The 18,476-nt window shown below is 40.3% G+C and overlaps 1 protein-coding gene across 1 annotated transcript in view; it reads left to right on the top strand.

The window, feature by feature from the left end:
* PDGFRA (platelet derived growth factor receptor alpha) overlaps positions 1–17,641 on the top strand; it is a 34,512-nt gene extending 16,871 nt beyond the window's left edge. Inside the window, exons 11-23 of the mRNA XM_064418146.1 lie at positions 284–378; positions 487–619; positions 4,646–4,750; positions 5,579–5,689; positions 6,443–6,596; positions 7,590–7,756; positions 8,914–9,029; positions 9,575–9,697; positions 10,279–10,390; positions 12,021–12,120; positions 12,240–12,345; positions 12,973–13,208; positions 14,254–17,641. Of these exons, the coding sequence (XP_064274216.1) occupies positions 284–378; positions 487–619; positions 4,646–4,750; positions 5,579–5,689; positions 6,443–6,596; positions 7,590–7,756; positions 8,914–9,029; positions 9,575–9,697; positions 10,279–10,390; positions 12,021–12,120; positions 12,240–12,345; positions 12,973–13,208; positions 14,254–14,401 (1,706 nt within the window). The 3' untranslated portion in view covers positions 14,402–17,641. The remainder of the gene's footprint in view (positions 1–283; positions 379–486; positions 620–4,645; positions 4,751–5,578; positions 5,690–6,442; positions 6,597–7,589; positions 7,757–8,913; positions 9,030–9,574; positions 9,698–10,278; positions 10,391–12,020; positions 12,121–12,239; positions 12,346–12,972; positions 13,209–14,253) is intronic.
* The last annotated feature ends 835 nt before the right edge of the window (positions 17,642–18,476 follow it).

Genomic DNA, 18,476 nt, shown 5'->3' with positions numbered 1-18,476 from the left:
TTTTCTTATTATGTGGCTCCATAGTTCATTTTATCATTTTATTAGTACTGGCTATGGGACATTCTTCTAGACAATATGCATTTGGTTTTGAAACACAATGGCAGAGCAGCCCTGGGCTTGGAAAGGCTTTATAGTCACCAGCCTCAGGAACTGCTGCTGCGACTTCTTTAGGATACGGGAACTGCAATGATAGGGGAGATGGGTGCCTTATGTCTGTGATGTCCCTCATGTTCCTCTTCATGTCCCTCATGAAGAAAATATGGTCTATCTTTTTACTCCACAGCCTTGAGATCAGAGCTAACTGTAGCTGCTGCTGTCTTAGTGCTGTTAGTGATTGTGATAATTTCACTGATTGTCCTGGTCATCATATGGAAACAGGTATGTAGAAAAGTATTTTGGTTTGGGTGCTGAGCCTTGCTGGGTTTTGGTCTGCTTTAAAGTCAGGTCCAGGACTAATGCTTGGTTTGCATTCAATGTGCTCTGCAGAAGCCCAGGTATGAGATTAGATGGAGAGTCATCGAGTCTATCAGCCCTGATGGCCACGAGTACATTTATGTGGACCCAATGCAGCTGCCTTATGACTCCAGATGGGAGTTTCCTCGAGATGGGTTAGTGCTTGGTAAGTTTTGTGTAAGGGACTAGCCCCACACTTCTTTTGGGAGAAAGACATTCAATAACCATTCAGAGGCCTCTGCAGGATTTGCAGTGGAAGTTACAGTCACAAAGTCCAGAGTCTCTGTCTGTTCTCATCAGTTCTCTTCCTGATCCTCTTCTACAGTGGCCCTGAGGTCCTGGTGTTAGTGTCTCCTGTGCCTGCATTCCATGCCTCCATTCTCCTCCTATGTGCAGTGTCCCCCGCTACGTGGCTTAGGGGAGTCTCTCAGTGTTAAACACCCTTTTCACCCTGCATTTCTGCTAAGGCATCCACAAGAAGGACATAATTATTTTTTGTTTGCAAGACATTTATATACTTATATGCAGAGACCAAGAAAATCTGCAACTAGTTATGCAGTTTTATTAAAAATATTTTTAAAATTATTAATCCATGCCATGCACATATCAGTGCTGAGTAACAGCATATTTTTGTGGCTACTGTCCTTCTTTCTTCTTCCTTCCCCTTCTGCTTTCTTGCTTTGCTATTCCTCAGTCATAATTATTTCCTCAAGGCTGGCCCAACCTCTCATTTATATAAATTAAAAGTGTAATGATTATAGAAAATTCTAATGCTCTATCAAGATAGTGCTTTAAACATACAAGGCTTCCCTCTCATGGAGATATCTGTGAATCAAATTGTATTGCAAAACACAGGAGAAGAAGATGAAACGTGTCTTTTTTTTTGATGTATTTCAAGAAAAATACTCCCCTGGTGTATTTCTTCACCATCACAGAGAAAGAGTTAATTCTTGAAAGAAGCAAGAGAAAAATTTCCAGTTCAGGAACAATATCCTTTAATTAAATTCATGTTGCTAATTGAAGACTAGAGGAGGGTGAATGTTTTATGGAATTATTTTATTACAACCCAGACTTTAATTATATGCCTAAATAGGATTTGTCAGATCTGAGTTTTTAAAGACCACCACTGTGACTTTGTCTCCCTCTGACTCATGAGCACCAGCCTGCTTCAATGCCTTCTTGTTTACAAGTGTATTCAGAATAGTCAGTAACTTTCAATCCTAGTGCTCCATATCCTTCTGTCAATCTGGGTTGCACAACTGCTCTTGACACACTCACCTGCCAGCACTTTTGCCGTGTTAAATGCTTGCTGGTGAGGGGGGACCCTCTTTTGTTTCTGGGGCTGACAATTCTGATTTGTGTGGATTTTCTCTTATCTAAGTGGGAGATGACAGCAAAGCAATTACACCTTTAGTTCAGGGAGGCTCTGAAGCAGGTTACAAACCCATTTTGGCTCTGCCAGATGAGTATTTCCCATCCTGTGTAAGCCAGCTGGCATTTATTTGTTTTTTCTAGCCAGTAGTGCCTGGAGTGCAGTGCTGTGTTAAATGCCAACTCTGAACATTGGCTGGATGGAGCTTCAATTGACAAATTTGGGTTACACTGCAAATTTCCATTTGCAATCACTGATCCACAGTATGTGCAGTGCACTGCTCTTTAAAGGGCTCCTGAACCAGTGCAAGTCCAGGCGATGCGTATCAGAAGGAACAATGCAGTAATGCCATGAGCTGTTTGAACACCACTCCTGCCTCTGCTGAGAATTAACATCCAGCAGGACCTGGACCTCCTCATCTGGCTGACAGAGCTGAGAGCAGTGACTTTTGAGGCGTGGGGTCTGAGTGCTGCTGCTCTGGATACCAGGGTGGCTGTACAGAGACAGCAGAATTGCTCTCATCACTTTCCAGCAAGCCACTTATATGTCCTGGTGACCTTAATAAAATGAAATGCTGGTCTGAGATAGAATCTGACCCATGCCTATTTGAAAAAGGCTAGTTAAGATTCAGGTCACAGAACAGTCAGAGATGTGGTATCTAATTTCATGAGTCTAGAAACTGGGTGTAGATTATAAAGCTTGACACTTGTTTGGCTTTTAATATAGTCCAAGAGACTTATGGTTTCATTTGGGGTGGGTTGATTATCCCAGGCCAATTTTAGAAAAAGAAACATCCAGCTGAGATGGTGGCATCTGGAACAAATTCACACACCCCACCCTTGTATCCTCTGAGCAGAAAAGCAGCACCTCTCTGGCAGGCACAGCAGATGAGCTCTGTGGATGGGTACAGAGGTTGAATTAGCTGCTGTCTGTCCCCTAGTCTGAGGAATCTTGAGCTGCTGCTGTGTCTGCACAGTCCCTCTGTGGTAGTGAAGCAGCACTGCTCCTCAGTGAGCAGATCACAGCAGTGCCTTTATACTGAAAAATAAACTTGCACTGTAATTTTGAGCTTCAGTGAAGCACTCATCAAGAATATGATGGCATTACAGATGCTTTCAGTTCTTGGGCAGTTAGCTCCCACCTGGCTCCAAATTTCAAATGCAAAAGACGTGGGGCTTGGGCTACATCTGCAGAGAGAGTTGAAAAGGGGAAATAGCAGTGGTGGCTCCCTGCCATTCCGGAACTGCTCTCACTGTCTCCACATGCACCCCAGCCCAGCAGAGGTGATGGAGAGGGAGATGTGTGCCTCGTGCTCAGCTGACAATATGGTTTTGGGGAGGAATTGGCTTGTGAAGACAAGAAGATCAAGGAGCATCAGCAAATGCCATCACATTCTGAAGGGCTGCATCCTGCCATATGGCTCCCAGACCTTCAGCCTGAAAAGTTTCAGGGGCCAAATTTCAAACTCAGGTTGTTTGAATTAGTCTAAAATTTAGTGTGAAGCTTTCTCACATCCTGATTGGGAAGGATAACCTTTGGAGCACGGGAATCTTGAAAAGAAATCACATGGCTTCTGTGTGCATGACAAACTATGCTGTCATAATCTTGGAGAGGTTCGCCAGTGTTAACTCAGCTAAGCATTCTTTAACCATTTCTTGTGCTTGTTAATGATGTAGATATTGTTTGGTTGGAAATTTTCTTTCAAAAGCATGTGTAAAATAAAAGTGGGGGCAGTAGCTAGAGGATAACAGAAACATATGGCATTGCATGCCAGATAACACCTTCAGAAGTGTAAAAGGTGACAAGTTCAAACTGCAAATGAACGTCAAAGACAAAATGCTGTGTATCTCCATAGTAAAAGTTACTACTTATTCTTTCTGTGCTTCAAGTTAAAAAGTAACATAAAACGACAGCAAAAGCTTGTCAGGCATGTGATTATATTCAGGCATCTGGACCTTATATACAGGTTTGTTCACTAAGTGTTCCCTTGATGAACTTGATTTTCAATGCAGAAACTATGAAATTCAGCATTTTGGAGTATGTTTATGCAGTTCATATTTTTCTAAAATCTCATTCAATCTGTACAAAATTCTTCTGGAGACTGTATCCATATTAGAAGACAGGATATATTAATCCCAAATTTTTGTCTAAATTGATTTGTGGAAAGAGTAAAGGGTTTATAAACATTAGCTGTTTCATTACAGCACTTGGAAATTTGCAATACAATTTATTCCAGCAGATGAAACACACTTGTACATTAGACTTCAGAGAAATTTCCCCTCATATGTGATCAACATGTATCTCAGCTTCTTGCAGATCTGAAATGGTTCTGCCTGTCTGTTTCTGAATGTGCTTTAGTCCATTTTACTGCTGGATGTATTCAGCATTATATAAAAGACCAAAACTACAGCTGAGGGACCCAATTAAGATTTGAAAGTCAGGAGGACACCTGTATTTTAATCAGGTGTTGACTGAGGCAAAGAGGTCAGCTTAAGCCTAGGACAATCCATGATGTGAGAAGATAAAATGAAGATGGCAGAGCACAGGAAGGGATGAATTTGAATGAGCTGAGCTTCCAGGTGCAGGTGTGTGATATTTACTTGCACCTTTTTGAGAATTGTACTTAATGATAGCACTTCTATCATTAAGATAGAAGTGCTTTTACTTTTTCTGCCTAAAAACAATAGCAACAATACTGGTGGTCTGGCTAAGGGAATGTGCCCTTTCCATACAAGAATCAACTTGTAGAGGAATGGAGGTAGGAAAGGAGCTGAATTGCTGTTACTTTCTGAAATAAACAATGCTCTCCCTTGTGTTCAGGTCGGATCCTTGGTTCGGGTGCCTTTGGAAAAGTAGTTGAAGGAACTGCATATGGATTGAGTCGCTCTCAACCGGTGATGAAAGTAGCTGTGAAAATGCTGAAACGTAAGTTTTCATGGTTCCACTTCCCAAGCCAGGTAGAGCAGGTTCTGTTGTTTAGACAGGGACCCCTTGTGTGAGGACACGAGGCTTGACTCCATTTTCATCAGAAGGCTGATTTATTATGTTATATATTATATTAAAATGCTACATTAAAACTATACTAAAAAGAACAGAGAGAAGAAGATCAGAAGGCTACAAAGACAAGAATAAAAATGGAATGAATAACAAAAATCCTGTGACTGCTCACAGCCTTGACACAGGTGGCTGTGATTGGTCACTGATTGAAAACAATCCACATGGACCAATGGAAGATGCACCTGTGGCATTCCACAGCAGCAGATAGTTATTGTTTACATTTCTTTCCTGAGGCTCTCAGCTCCTCAGGACAGGAAAAATCCCAGCAGAGGACTTTTCACTAAAATATCATAGCTACAAGGTTCATACAGGATTATTCAAATGTTGCTTGTTATAAATTAATTCTTTGTATCTGATGTTGAAAATGAATGGTTAAATGAGCAGCTTTTAAAATTATGTTAGATTGCTTGATGGCATTTCAAGCCTGAAGGTACCCAGGCTTTTGAAAACATCCAAAGTTTAGGTTTAGCTGAACAGCTACAATAACTCAGCAAATACTGAGAAAGTAACAATGAATGCGTGTGAACAAATGTGGGCTATACAACAAGGGGAAAGAGGCAGGTCTTGTATAAGCTCACTGAAGATTTCCTGCTTCATGAGAACTGAGGCAAGCAATGAGGCAAGCAAGGAGAAATTTTTTGTTAATGTGAAAAAGGCGACTGTTCCCACCAGGTGGCTAATGTGCTTTTTCTACAGCTACAGCTAGATCCAGTGAAAAACAGGCACTCATGTCTGAACTGAAGATAATGACACATCTTGGCCCTCACCTGAATATTGTGAATCTGCTTGGAGCTTGTACAAAATCAGGTGAGTTTGGCTATCAAAATAAAGGTTGGCTGTGGGATCATAATTCAGTATTTAACAAGCACATTGGTGCCTGAAGATTTTTAGCTGTTTACATAATCTTCATGTATTTGTAGCTTTGTAGACTGTTAAATGCCTAGGAGTAACTTCTAGTACTTTTCCAGCTTTCTTTCCCACAATGAACAAATGTTTATTGATGTAGTCCTTAAATTTTATCTAGTCTTGCCTCAGTTAGTTTACTGAGGACCTTTTATTTTGTACCATGTAATCATAGACACAATAAAGATAGGGTAGGAGATTGGGGGGAGAGCTCCAATGGGGAAGAACCCAGAGTGGAGGTTACCTAACCAACTGCTCCTCAAATTGGGCAATATTGGCTAGTTATTCTGATTGCCCTACTTTATAAAACTGTACAAATTTAATTTGGAACACTTTTTTTTTTCTATACTGTGTATCTGAAGGCTTTTATATTACAATTCTGATGTTGTTTGGAAAAGTTTATGTTCTATTTCCAGGCATTGACACAGGTTTCAAGTAGAGGACTTACCAGTAAATATAAACAAACATAGGTTTTCAGAAAACTTCCTGATATTTGGTGATAATTGCAGTCATAACTTAGTTGATAGAAATGCATTAACTCACAACTCTATTTTCTACTACTTTTGGAATCTTTTTGTATTTGTTTCTATCTTTCAAAAATCCCACTATCTTTCAAAAATCTCACTCACAATGCAAAATTTTGCTTTATTTTAACAGGTCCTATTTACATCATTACTGAATACTGTTTTTATGGTGATTTGGTGAACTACCTGCATAAGAACAGGGACAATTTCCTGAACCGACACCCTGAAAAGCCTAAAAAGGATTTGGATATCTTTGGGATGAACCCCGCTGATGAAAGCACAAGAAGGTGGGAAAAAAAGAAAAAAATAAATCAGTGGCCTGTGACTTAAGGACATTATAAACCCTTATTGCATTACTCTCATTCATTGACTTAAACTCCTCCCTCATTTTTCTCGTTAGACTTTTATTGGTCACGTCTCATAGGTCTGGGAAGTATTCAACAGTTTTTATTCAATCTCCCTGACATGTGTCCTAGATTTGTGTTTCCTGCATGTAGACATGCCTGCAGTCTGAGGACCCCTGTGGTTTCTCCCCAAGTGCATCTGCCTGTGTCCTTGTTTCAATGCTTGGGGAATTTCCAGTGTCTAAAACTCCTTCCCCTCAAACAACCTGGCAGAGCTTGTTCTCCAAGCTCAAGTTCTCTCCTTTATCTGCCAATGTCTTAGCCAGTCTCAACAGTGTCCTAACTGTTTATGTTCATCCCAGAACTTTTTCCAGATGATGGTTGAGGAAGGTTGTCATTATATATTCAGCAATAATATAATGCCATAAAATGAGCCAGAATTTAAAAGGTGAACAGAGATTCATTCAAGAAACCACTCAGAGAAATAGATCAACTGTCTTGGTAGCTGAGTAAAGCCAGTACTATTCATCTGGGAATGGACTGGATTCAGCAGGACTGGATTTGATGCAAACTGTCTGGGTGAATAAATTATACCTTTCATTTGGAAAACCCTGAGCTAAAAGCCCTAGGTAGTGATATTTGAGTTCAGTGGGATTTTGGGAAATAAGGCATGGTTACATACCTGACTGTTGGCAAAAGCCTAAGTTTGAAATGCTTGAGTACAGTAATGCACAGTAACATGTATTAATAAGTGATGGTTATGTTATACATTTGATATATGGTAATGATCTTTTTATATATATATTTCCTAACAAGAAGCCAGCTGTTGAATTTCACATCAATACAATGGTACACCTTAAGTGAATGGTTAGATTTGCACATGCTCTGACAGGGAAGCCACTACCTGATACACTCATAATTTTCTTCCAATTCCAGTTATGTGATACTGTCATTTGAAAACACTGGAGAATACATGGACATGAAACAAGCTGATACCACTCAGTATGTGCCAATGCTGGAAAGGAAGGAGGGCTCTAAATACTCTGATATTCAGAGATCTGTGTATGATCGGCCTGCTTCATACAAGAAGAAATCCATGTCAGGTAATGTGGAACTGTCCCTTCTGTATATATCATTAATACAAATTACTCTTGTTTAAATATGTATCTGATTTTTGTCCTCTAAATGCACACAAACTGTTTAGCTCTGTTCAGCAAGAGTGTGAGCATAAGCTGTAAGCTAAAAACTTGTGCTTGTGTTCTTCCATTCTGCTCTGGGGGTAGGAGAGCATGTTGCTGGAGCAGAAGGGGTCCCATTGTGTGTTTGTTTCTGTGCTGAAGCACTGGGTAGTTGTGCAGTGCCATGGGGCTGTAGGCACTCTTTGGAGGCAGTGATTTTATCAGTCCTGTAGTTTGAAGGATTTTGAGCTATAGCAATGACCAATAATAATAGTAGTTTATATTGTACTGTTTCCACTTACATTTCACATTAACTGACACTTACCAAATGCAGAACACTCCCAAATACTTTCCTGGATTATGTAATGAAGATAATGAATGCATCCTATTCCCTGTCCCTGTTCTCAGAGACCAAATATGCTTTTGTTTAAAAGCAGACACTGTCACTTCTGCCTCCGGGCCTCAGAAACAGAGCTATATCCAGTCCCAGATTTACATGACAAACTTATGTACTCATGTTCTAGGACAGTCAGGGAAAATGAATCACTGAATTTTGACTGTGTTTTTTCCGGAATTTTTCATAAAATAAATAAGAACTGTTGCCATGAATTCCTGACCTTTTTTGCTGGTATTGGATTAGTCCCAGTGAATACTTCCTGGGAAACAACAGTGTTCAGCAAAAGTAAACTGATAAGAATGTACATGCATGCACAAAACCCTAATGAAGGCATCGCCTCTAAATAAATATTTTTGTACCACACAGTGAGTAAACCACCTGTGTGACAGTCCAGTAATGTCCAGTAACACTCCTTTCTCACTTTACTTTTTCCTACTGTTCCCAGGGGGAAAAGTTACAAGTAAGAGAAAACTCAAACCTGTTATTTAACACTGGCTGTATTTAAAAATGCAGTATGTGTCAGTTACTGATGCAGACATTAAAAGTGGTAATAGTTACTATGAAAAGACTGTTTGGTCCTGGTACTCTGCTAAAATTATCAGCTTGGAATCATGATAAATAGGGGAAGATGGATGCTACTTTCACACTCCACAGCAAAACTGTACTTTTCTTATTTTTTCAATAGAATCCGAAGTCAAAAACCTTCTTTCAGATGACAGTTCAGAGGGCCTCAGCCTACTGGATTTGCTGAGCTTCACCTACCAGGTTGCACGAGGAATGGAATTCTTGGCTTCTAAAAATGTAAGTAAATAAAAAAGTAAGCAAAATAATGGAATAAGGTGTAAAAATGTCTTCTGCAGCTATGGTTTTAAATTTAGATTTGAGCATGTGACACAATATAGTATTATTTTTGGAGATATAGACAGCTTTCTCACTTACCTGGAAATTGAGATCACCATGATGGAAAAAAAACAAAGCAGCAGTCACTTGTCTTCCCCTGCTTCATCCTTTGATATTGCTGGAGTCAGGGTTCTGGAGATGGTGGAGCATCAAAGCAGGGTCTGGGTGAACAGTCCATGCAGTCACAAACCAGCGTGGTCAGAAGCACAGGCATATCATTAGTACATGAGGGGTAGAATGGGAAAGGGTGACCTGACTTTTCCCTCCTCCCCCTAAAATGCATCCATGGTCCTGAGACCTGGTGCCTCCGTGCCCCTGCTAGCAGGTGCTTCCTTGTTCAGTAACAGGTCTTGTTAGGACTGTACCTAGGAAGCCAACCCTTTGTAAGGGCAGTGGCTCTCATGGAAAAAGCATGTCCTTGAACAACTTCATTTTTCTCCATACAGTGTGTGCACCGTGACTTGGCTGCTCGTAATGTCCTCCTGGCTCAAGGAAAAATTGTGAAGATCTGTGACTTCGGGCTGGCTAGAGACATCATGCATGATTCCAACTATGTCTCCAAGGGCAGTGTATGTACTTAATCTCTGTAGCTCTGCTTTAACTGAAAAAAAAATTGTCAATTTTAAATGCTATTTCATGTTCTTGCCATTCAGTGTTGGTTACAGTAATTGACCATTGGGATGAATGCGCCTCAGAACAATTTATCTTCAGATCATTAATCTCTGTAACTTTTCTAACTCTGTTTTAAAGTGAAAAAGTACACATTCAGTACTTCGCAGTCTGACATTTTTAACTGGCAGGTTTTGTGACTGGATAAATTATTAAGGAACTGTCAAACAATGACATATCAGACCTAGTTCAGCAGTGCCAGATTTTGCATCATACCTTCAATCATTTACTGCCTGGTCATCTGCCAGTAATGAAATGAACATAGCTATGGTTTAACTAGTTTTTGTGGGGAGAAACAAGTAGCATTGCTTATAATCCTGGTACCTCTGTATTAAATTGAATTAAAAATAAACACTAGCAAGGTTAACATAACTTTTCTTACAGAGAGATGTTATTCCTGGCTATCAAACAAGAATTGCAATAGTAATAATTTATTTAATGACTAATCTGTCTGTTTGGGCTTTCTTTCTTTTTATTACAGACTTTCCTCCCAGTAAAATGGATGGCACCTGAAAGTATTTTTGACAATCTGTACACAACATTAAGTGATGTCTGGTCTTATGGCATTCTGCTGTGGGAAATATTTTCCCTTGGTATGTACTGTGAATATTTTCCTATGTGTAGTGGTTAAGTTTTTTCAATTCAAACTGTTCTACATTAAGTATTTCAAATTCTACATATAAAAATATGTGCACAAAGTCCACTGTTACTGTTAGTTGTTCTTCTGTATGGAACTTAAGAGTCTAGTGTTAGGTGTGAAGTGAAATGTCCATACTCTCCCAAATTCCTCTTTAGTTTTGGTACGGATTTTTTTGTTCGTTTGTTTAAGGCTTTTGCTTTTTTAAAATTTTTTTGTTTGTTTTGTTTTTGGTTTTTTTTTGGTTTGTTTGTTTGTTTGTTTTTGCAATATATTATTTTTCCTGTAAAACTAAAAGAACCATGTGAAAATCTTTTGTAGAAAAGTATTGATGTACTACAACAGGATTGATTTTCTGTCTAATATGAGAAGGGCCATGTTTCTCCCTTGCAATGGGGTGCCTGGGGCTTCAGCCCAGCTCCGCAGCTGCTTTGGAACAGTTTCTTCATACACGTTTCAAAAGAGCCTGTCTGAGTCCCATTACAGAATGAAAATAAATGTCAATCTTCTGGGACACAGATTTCTCATTTCCAGGTCAACACTGCTCCTGCAGTTGGTTTATGGCAGCGTAAAGCGGTTATGACAATATATAGCAGTTTCAGACAATGTACAGCTCCCAGCTGGGAGCAGCCTGGCTCTCTCCTCAGCCTCATTAATTAGCCTCCTGGACGGGTGGATGGCCCGCTTCAGTGAGCCTGCATTGCCCACATTTACTGCCAGCAGAATTACTCATGCCTGTGTGGTGTCTACTGCTGCCCCACGGCAGCCCCAGGCCTAATGGTATTTGCTAGAATAAGTTGTCACATAACTGCTTCTCAGAAAACAGTTGTGCCACTATTTATGGTATTGATTCCTGTAATCTCTGGGCATCATAGGCTCCTGTAAAGAGCCATTCCCCGATATCCCTAGGAGGCATTGGGCATCTCAGGAACTGAAGTACTACACTTCACTGCTCTACCTGTAAAGAAGGTTCTGAAGCTCAATTTTAGGTGAAAATTCTGCTTTTGAAAGGGCAGAGGTTTCTGAAGTAATATTATAGTATGCCTCCTCCATCTGAGAAAATTGTTCCTTTTTGGAAAGCAAAACATATCCTCAACAGCATTTGCTAAAAAGGTCAATTATAACATCTTGCTACCATGTTGACTTCAGCCTGAATTACTCTTTTACACATCAGCAACAACTGAGCATGAGTGCAATGATGTCTCTGTGCTGCAGCCCCAAATATCAGTTAAGTGTGTTAGCTTGGGCCACGTACAAACTTTTTGACAACCCATGCCAAATGCAGGCTGATGACCTGATCCAGGTTTCATCTAATCTCTGTCCCCAGTACATTCTATAAACACTGTAAAGGTATTTTTTTCTAACTAGTACCTACTTCAAACTTTCCTAACCAGTGTTTCACATTAGGGCTTAATGTCATCAAGACAATAGTTCTGATGTGAAACACTGGCTAGGAAAGAATAATTCTGATGTCATGTTAAATTATAGTGTTAACACTTCATGACATCAACAAGAAGACAGTATTTGGGAACTCTGCATGGATAGTTAAGTACAGAGTAGTACTTTTGCTTCTCTTTTATCTGCAGGTGGCACACCATACCCTGGCATGATGGTTGATTCTACTTTCTACAATAAGATCAAGAGTGGATACCGAATGGCCAAACCTGATCATGCCACCAATGAAGTGTATGTGCATTTGGCTTCTCCACACCTGCCCAGATTCCAGAGAATTTTGGCTTTAAATTCTGTTTGATCAGTTATGTTCCTTTACCAGGTGGTTAAACTGATTCCCTTCTTATCTGCAGGTATGAGATTATGGTGAAGTGCTGGAACAGTGAACCAGAGAAAAGACCTTCTTTTTACCATTTGAGTGAAATTGTGGAGAGCTTGTTGCCTGGGGAGTACAAAAAGGTTTGCTCTTTGTAATTTTCTCTGTGTTTTCTGTATACTGCTTCAGAGGGAATTATAAGCATTGTTCCAGCCATTAGAGCCATGAGCACTGAACTGGCACATTCTAATCTGTGTGAATTATGTGATTAGCACTGGGACATTGCATGTTTGGTTTCTTCAGTCAAACTTGCTGAGAGAAGCAGTTCTGCAGTATTAACTGGGAAGCAGAACCCTTTATGTCTAATTAAATCCTAACAACTCAATTTTTCTACTGGAGAACTAATTCTATATATTTTCATGGGATTTTGTAGGCTGTGAAATAATTATATAAAAGGGACTTCTTGGCCCATGTGTATAATCTCCCTGTCTCCTTCTTTGGCTCTTGACACCAGCAAGTTTTCCCCTCACACTTCTGATAGCTCTTGACTTGTCTGCTTTGTGCTGCAACAAAGCTTTGCTCCTGCATCATCTAAAACTTACATGTCACTTCTCCCTTCAAAGCGATTGAAGATTCTGGACTTCTCTATCCAGTATTGCTGGCTCATAGGGCAGAATATTTGCTAGGCTAATGAATCACAGCTGCCCATCTGAAGAAAAGCAGCCTTAATGAGCACCATCTAATGAGGGCATTAAAATGATTTTTTTCAGAGCTATGAGAAGATTCATCTGGACTTCCTGAAAAGTGATCACCCAGCTGTCACACGCATGAGGGGGGACTGTGACAATGCTTACATTGGTGTAACTTACAAGAATGAAGACAAGCTAAAGGACAGGGAGAGTGGATTTGATGAGCAGAGGCTGAGTGCTGACAGTGGATACATCATTCCCCTGCCTGACATTGACCCTGTTTCTGAAGATGAGCTTGGCAAAAGAAACAGACACAGGTAGGTGCAGTTTACAGGTCCCTTAGCCCATGGTCACCATTTGGGGTCATGTTTGACAATGTCCATTACACTTTCCAGCATCATACTCTGCAAATGGTTTCCTTAGCTCTGTTGAAACTACTTATTGGGAGAGTCACATATAAATATGGTAGCATGACTCCCCACAGTGTTTTCAATGGGAAAAAGTTTTTTGCCTGTTTTGTGGTTGCCAGGGTAAGGCAACTGCTGGTAGAGTGCTTCTGTGTGTTTTTGGGACTCCTTTAATATCTTGTCAGAGTAGTTGTCTTGTGGATCTGTGGGCACATTTTGCAACATATCTTTCCTCCTCCATACAAGATCTCAAAGGATTGGTTTGTTTGTATGAGACAAATTCTAAAATCCGGGAGAAGTTGTTGATAATATCTTCTACGTTCTATGTCTATATAGCTTCTAGTTTTCTATGAAAGCAGGGTGTCCAGAACTTTTTACTTCTTTCTTGTCAATTTGCATGACCAATGCCACTACAACACAGCACTGCCTGACCCTAGTTGTGAATGGTGCAAGTTTAATTCAGCCCTTAATTCATAGTGTATAGATTCAGCAACCTAGAAATGCCTTTTTTTTTTTGGGGGGGTATATTTTTGTGCTTTATTCAAGTGAGGGAAGAAATAAGTTCCTAAAAGAACTATCAAAATTAAGACATATTATCTCTCTCTGTTATTCTTATCTTACTGTGTTATTGCTATCTTATTTTCACCTGACCTCCCAGATTTACCTAAGTGACTTATTGTCACAGTAGTGTCATAAAACTATTTCTGCAACAAGTACTTGGCTGAGAGTGCTTGGAGGAGCATAAGAACAGGGTGCTCCTTTGAATTCCAGGGTGGATTGCTACTTTTGATATACAAGATAGATGTCCTAAGAAACTGGTAGTCATAGTCCCCTAAGATTGCATGGTGGGTCAGAAAGCATCTGGGGAGGTAGCGTTCAGTTCTGCTAGAGGCTGTAGTGTTTACCCAGCCACAGTCGCCACGTACCTTGTCTCTGAGACATCTGTCTCTTCCAGTTCACAGACATCTGAAGAAAGTGCCATTGAGACTGGTTCCAGTAGCTCTACCTTCATCAAGAGAGAGGACGAGACCATTGAGGACATTGACATGATGGACGACATTGGGATCGACTCCTCAGACCTGGTGGAGGACAGCTTCCTGTAACCCCCGGGACACCTGCCAGCTCTGCACACAGGGAGGCTTCCCGAGCTGTCTACAGACTTCTGCTCCACAGAGAAAACCACTTTATTGCAACGTCAAGGATGTGAAGAGGAGGTGGATTTGTAGAAAGGAACTCCCAGAAATGGGCAGAGGACTCAGCCCGAGTATAAATGAAAGAGACATGTTGAAGATGGATTTTTTTAGTGTTGCTTCTTGCAGTACTTCAGTAGCATCTCAGTGTTGTTTGCCATTCCAACTGGTAGGAGGATGGAGGGAAAGCCACAAACAGACCAGTTTTGTGTTTCAAGGGCATTCATATGACTTTGATGGATCAATTTTCCACTGCAGCAATACTTCTCCATTGTAATTATGTAAATAACTGTCTACTCAAGGATCTTTTGAGGTGCACATTGAACATATGCCACGGATTTTAGAAGAGGTCATTCATGAATTCTGTGTACTTGCTCCCTCAATCTCAATGTCAGCTGCTGTTGAACTATCATGTGAATCGAAGAACATGCAAAAACCACTTGGGGACCAAAAAGGTCTAAAACCACAAGGGACTGACCGGTACTATAAAACATGTTACTTTCTACCATTAATGCAAGTAAAGGGGAATAATAATGATAATAATAATGATAATTAAAATTCAGTCTATAATAGGTGTTAGAAGCCTAGTAAGTCTTTATTAACTATAGAAGGTAGCTGTTTTCAAGATAATACTACTACTGTTTTCAGTAACACTAAATGTATATTTTACAATCCATTGTCCTTCAGTAAAAGCACAGCATCAAAACACTTTTTTAAGTGCAGGGGAGAAATTTCCAGCCCAAAAATTTGTATAAATTTTTTTCTTTTTTTTGATCTACACAGAATGGTAATTGGTCTGGTTAGCTAAAACTACTTTAACATGGAGAAAAAATTTAAGATTTATTTCTTTCATGAGCTGAGTAGCTTTTCTAATCAGATATACTCCAAGTAATTAGTTTTCCTCTGATTACGTGAGGTCCTAAAAATTTCAATTAAAAAAAAATTATACCAGATTTCCAAGATGCTGGAGAATGGAAGATTATGATAAACCACCAGCAATACCCCATTATTAGTGCTTCATGGGTACTCAAAAGAAATCTTGTCCTGAGGTTAGCTGCAAAGAATTGATTTGATATTTAAACTGTTCAAGAAACAAAGACATTTCTCCTAGCCTGAAATGCAAGGTCAAATAAGCAGAAATAAACATACAGAAAATATTCCTGTCTCAGTTTTCCAGTTTAAACAGGAGCAGAAATCTCTACTATCTTTGCAGACTCTAACTACAAAAGGCAAATGCTTCTAGGAGTGTTTTTTGGAAGAAGGTGCATGAAAATGAGTCTGCTCTCAGTCTGCAATTGTTGATTTTTTGACACCACTTATATGAACAAAGTATTTTGATTACTGCTATCACTGTACAATGTGTAATTGAGATATGATGCTTTGGAAGACTTACATGTGAAAAAAATTACATCACAGCCAAGGGCTCCATCCTTTCTGGTACTCAGCTTTCAAACTTAGCCTTAATTCAGTGCAATGAGCACCTCGTAGGATATGCCCAGCCTCTGTTATGATACAACCAATGCAAATGCTGTGCAAACTCATTCCTGTGTTGCAGTATTTTCCTAGGGAGTGTGAAAGAGTGACTGACAGAACATGCTGCCTTGTTAAACTACAGCTTACCTTCAAAAGACCCTACAAAAATCTTCCTAGGTCCCCTTGACTTCACTTGTGGACAGATACAGATCATATAAAAGCAAATGCAATATTGGCAGTGTTACAGTGTGGGATGTGGCACAGGCAAATGATTCTGGGTCTGGGTTTCAAGCTGTCGCCTGGCTGAGGCCACACACAAGATCACAGCAAATGTGAAAACAGACCTGAAGTGAGCCCCCACATTTTCAACCCCGATGGAAGCTGACAATCAGAAGGAATGGTGGATGATGGTGCATTCTATACTTCTCTACTTCTTGCATTTGACAGATCAAGAACGAGTGTCTTCCTGGGACCATGCTTTTGTCAAACACGTCACTGAGCTCTGTACAGGACAGCTGTGAAACACAGACTCGTGATATAGCCAGGACAGATGAGACGGTGTGAAATCTCCCTCCAGTTACGAACTATGAATTGAGGAAATGCAAATTGTCTATGGATAGCCCAGATATCTGAATGGCCACTTGATATGACATGTGCCTTAATTTGCATGTGTAGTCTTTACAATTACACATTCAAATTAGGCAAGCAATTTCACCTGCATTTTTGCACATGGCCTGGTGTTCTTCAGGGTTTGTAAATCAGCCCCAGAGTGTTTTATTATATCAGTTACTGGAATCTAAGAACATTTTCATGCAGCTTTGCCTTCCCTTCACCATGCACTGTATCTCACAGTGCATCTCAGGCTAGACTCAACTGGTGAACCAGAGCTGGCTCACTTTCTGGTACATGGTAATGTTAATTCTCCATCTTGTCATGAGTATTGTACAGATCAACTGCATCCATGGCAGGGGTCTAGCCAAACCCAGCTCACTGCAGGCTTGGAATCAGACAAGCTGGCCTGGAAACTGGAATGAAAAGGAGAGGAAGAGAGAGGTTTTATTAGAGAGGGAGAAGTGTGAAAGGATGAATTGTTTAGTTTCACAATATTATCAGTATTACAGACTTTTTTTTTATGGCTTACTTTTTGAGAAGCCACTGGAAGAGATATTCCCAAACCTTTTTCTACAGTAATTGTATAACGACAATCAGTGTTTTCCTACGAAATGCAGCTTTTGATTTGGAATGGCCAACCAATTCCTTACAGCGTGGTCTGCAACTTGTACAAAATGGTCCTATTCCATGATGAAGGACGTGAGATATGATGATGTTATACATCAATATGTATATAAGTATTTTTATATAGACTTCTAGAATACTGCAAAAACATTTATGACAGCTATATCACTGCCTTTGTTTATATTTTTTTTTACTGTGATGTATTCCACAGGCACGTTAACTGTTGCACTTTGAATGTCCAAAAGTTATATTTTAGAATAATAAAAAAGGAAGTGTTTCCAAAATGATGGCTGTTGTGAAATGTTTGAAGAAGGGCAAACTGGCCTGAGTGATGGTAGGCACAAAATGTATTTCAAAAATGCCCCTGTTGATATTTTGTCTTTGAAAAAAATCTTGTAAATTAAGATCTCTATATTTCAATAAATGATATATAATTTAAGGATATGTGAGGGGTCTATACTCACTTATTGAAAGGTGGTTATAAAAAATCAGTCTTGCTCAGGGATTTTTTCCCTCAAGAGGTCTTTGAGCTTTCTGCGAAGTTCAGTAATGACAACCATGTCTCTGAGTCCTTCCACTGGGCATGGTGAGGGAGTGCTGGCAGCAAATGACCAGGACACAAAGTGACATCTGTGAGGAGTCATATTATCTCCCAAAACACAGCAGGTGTGGTGCTCCAGTACTGGGTGGGTGGGTGGGCACTGGGCTCCCTGCACGAGATGAAACCCTTGGCCTTGGCACCATGTGTGCTGGGGGGTTGATGCCTGCTGCTCTGCACACACTCAGGAGAGGCCCCTGGCTACAGGGTTTTTGAACTTGTGCTGAACTCCCCAGCACTGTGAATCACACCAAATTTTTAGTATGGTTCTGTGCTCCCACAGTAATCAATTTTACACAGCACGTGTAACTGAGTGTGATTCGAGAAGATTTGCAAGATTTCAACCTGGAATCAGAGTTAAACTTGGCAGCTGCACTTGGCAGCTGTCTTGGTTTTCCAGTGGGAGCCAGGCAAGGCTGGCTGTGGAAATGCCCTGTGAATGGGTAGGTTAGAAACCTTCTGTCCTTGGGCTGGTCACTGTTCTTGCTGGGAACTTGCTGGGAGATGAACTCTCCATCTAACATCTCCCCCTCATCACTCCAGTGGGGTGCAGCATCCTGGGCCCTCGCCTTAGCTAAGAGTTACAGGAGGTTGTCTCTCCTTTGTGTGTCCTCGCTGAAAGGAGTCTTTATCCTGTAATCCCGCACAGACACACACCACTTCCTGTCATCACAGGGGGAC

Source organism: Passer domesticus, chromosome 4 (assembly GCF_036417665.1).
Source record: "Passer domesticus isolate bPasDom1 chromosome 4, bPasDom1.hap1, whole genome shotgun sequence".
Taxonomy (NCBI): Eukaryota; Metazoa; Chordata; class Aves; order Passeriformes; family Passeridae; genus Passer; species Passer domesticus.
The sequence above is the reverse complement of the archived record's forward strand: the minus strand, read 5'-3'. Positions and strand labels throughout refer to the sequence as shown.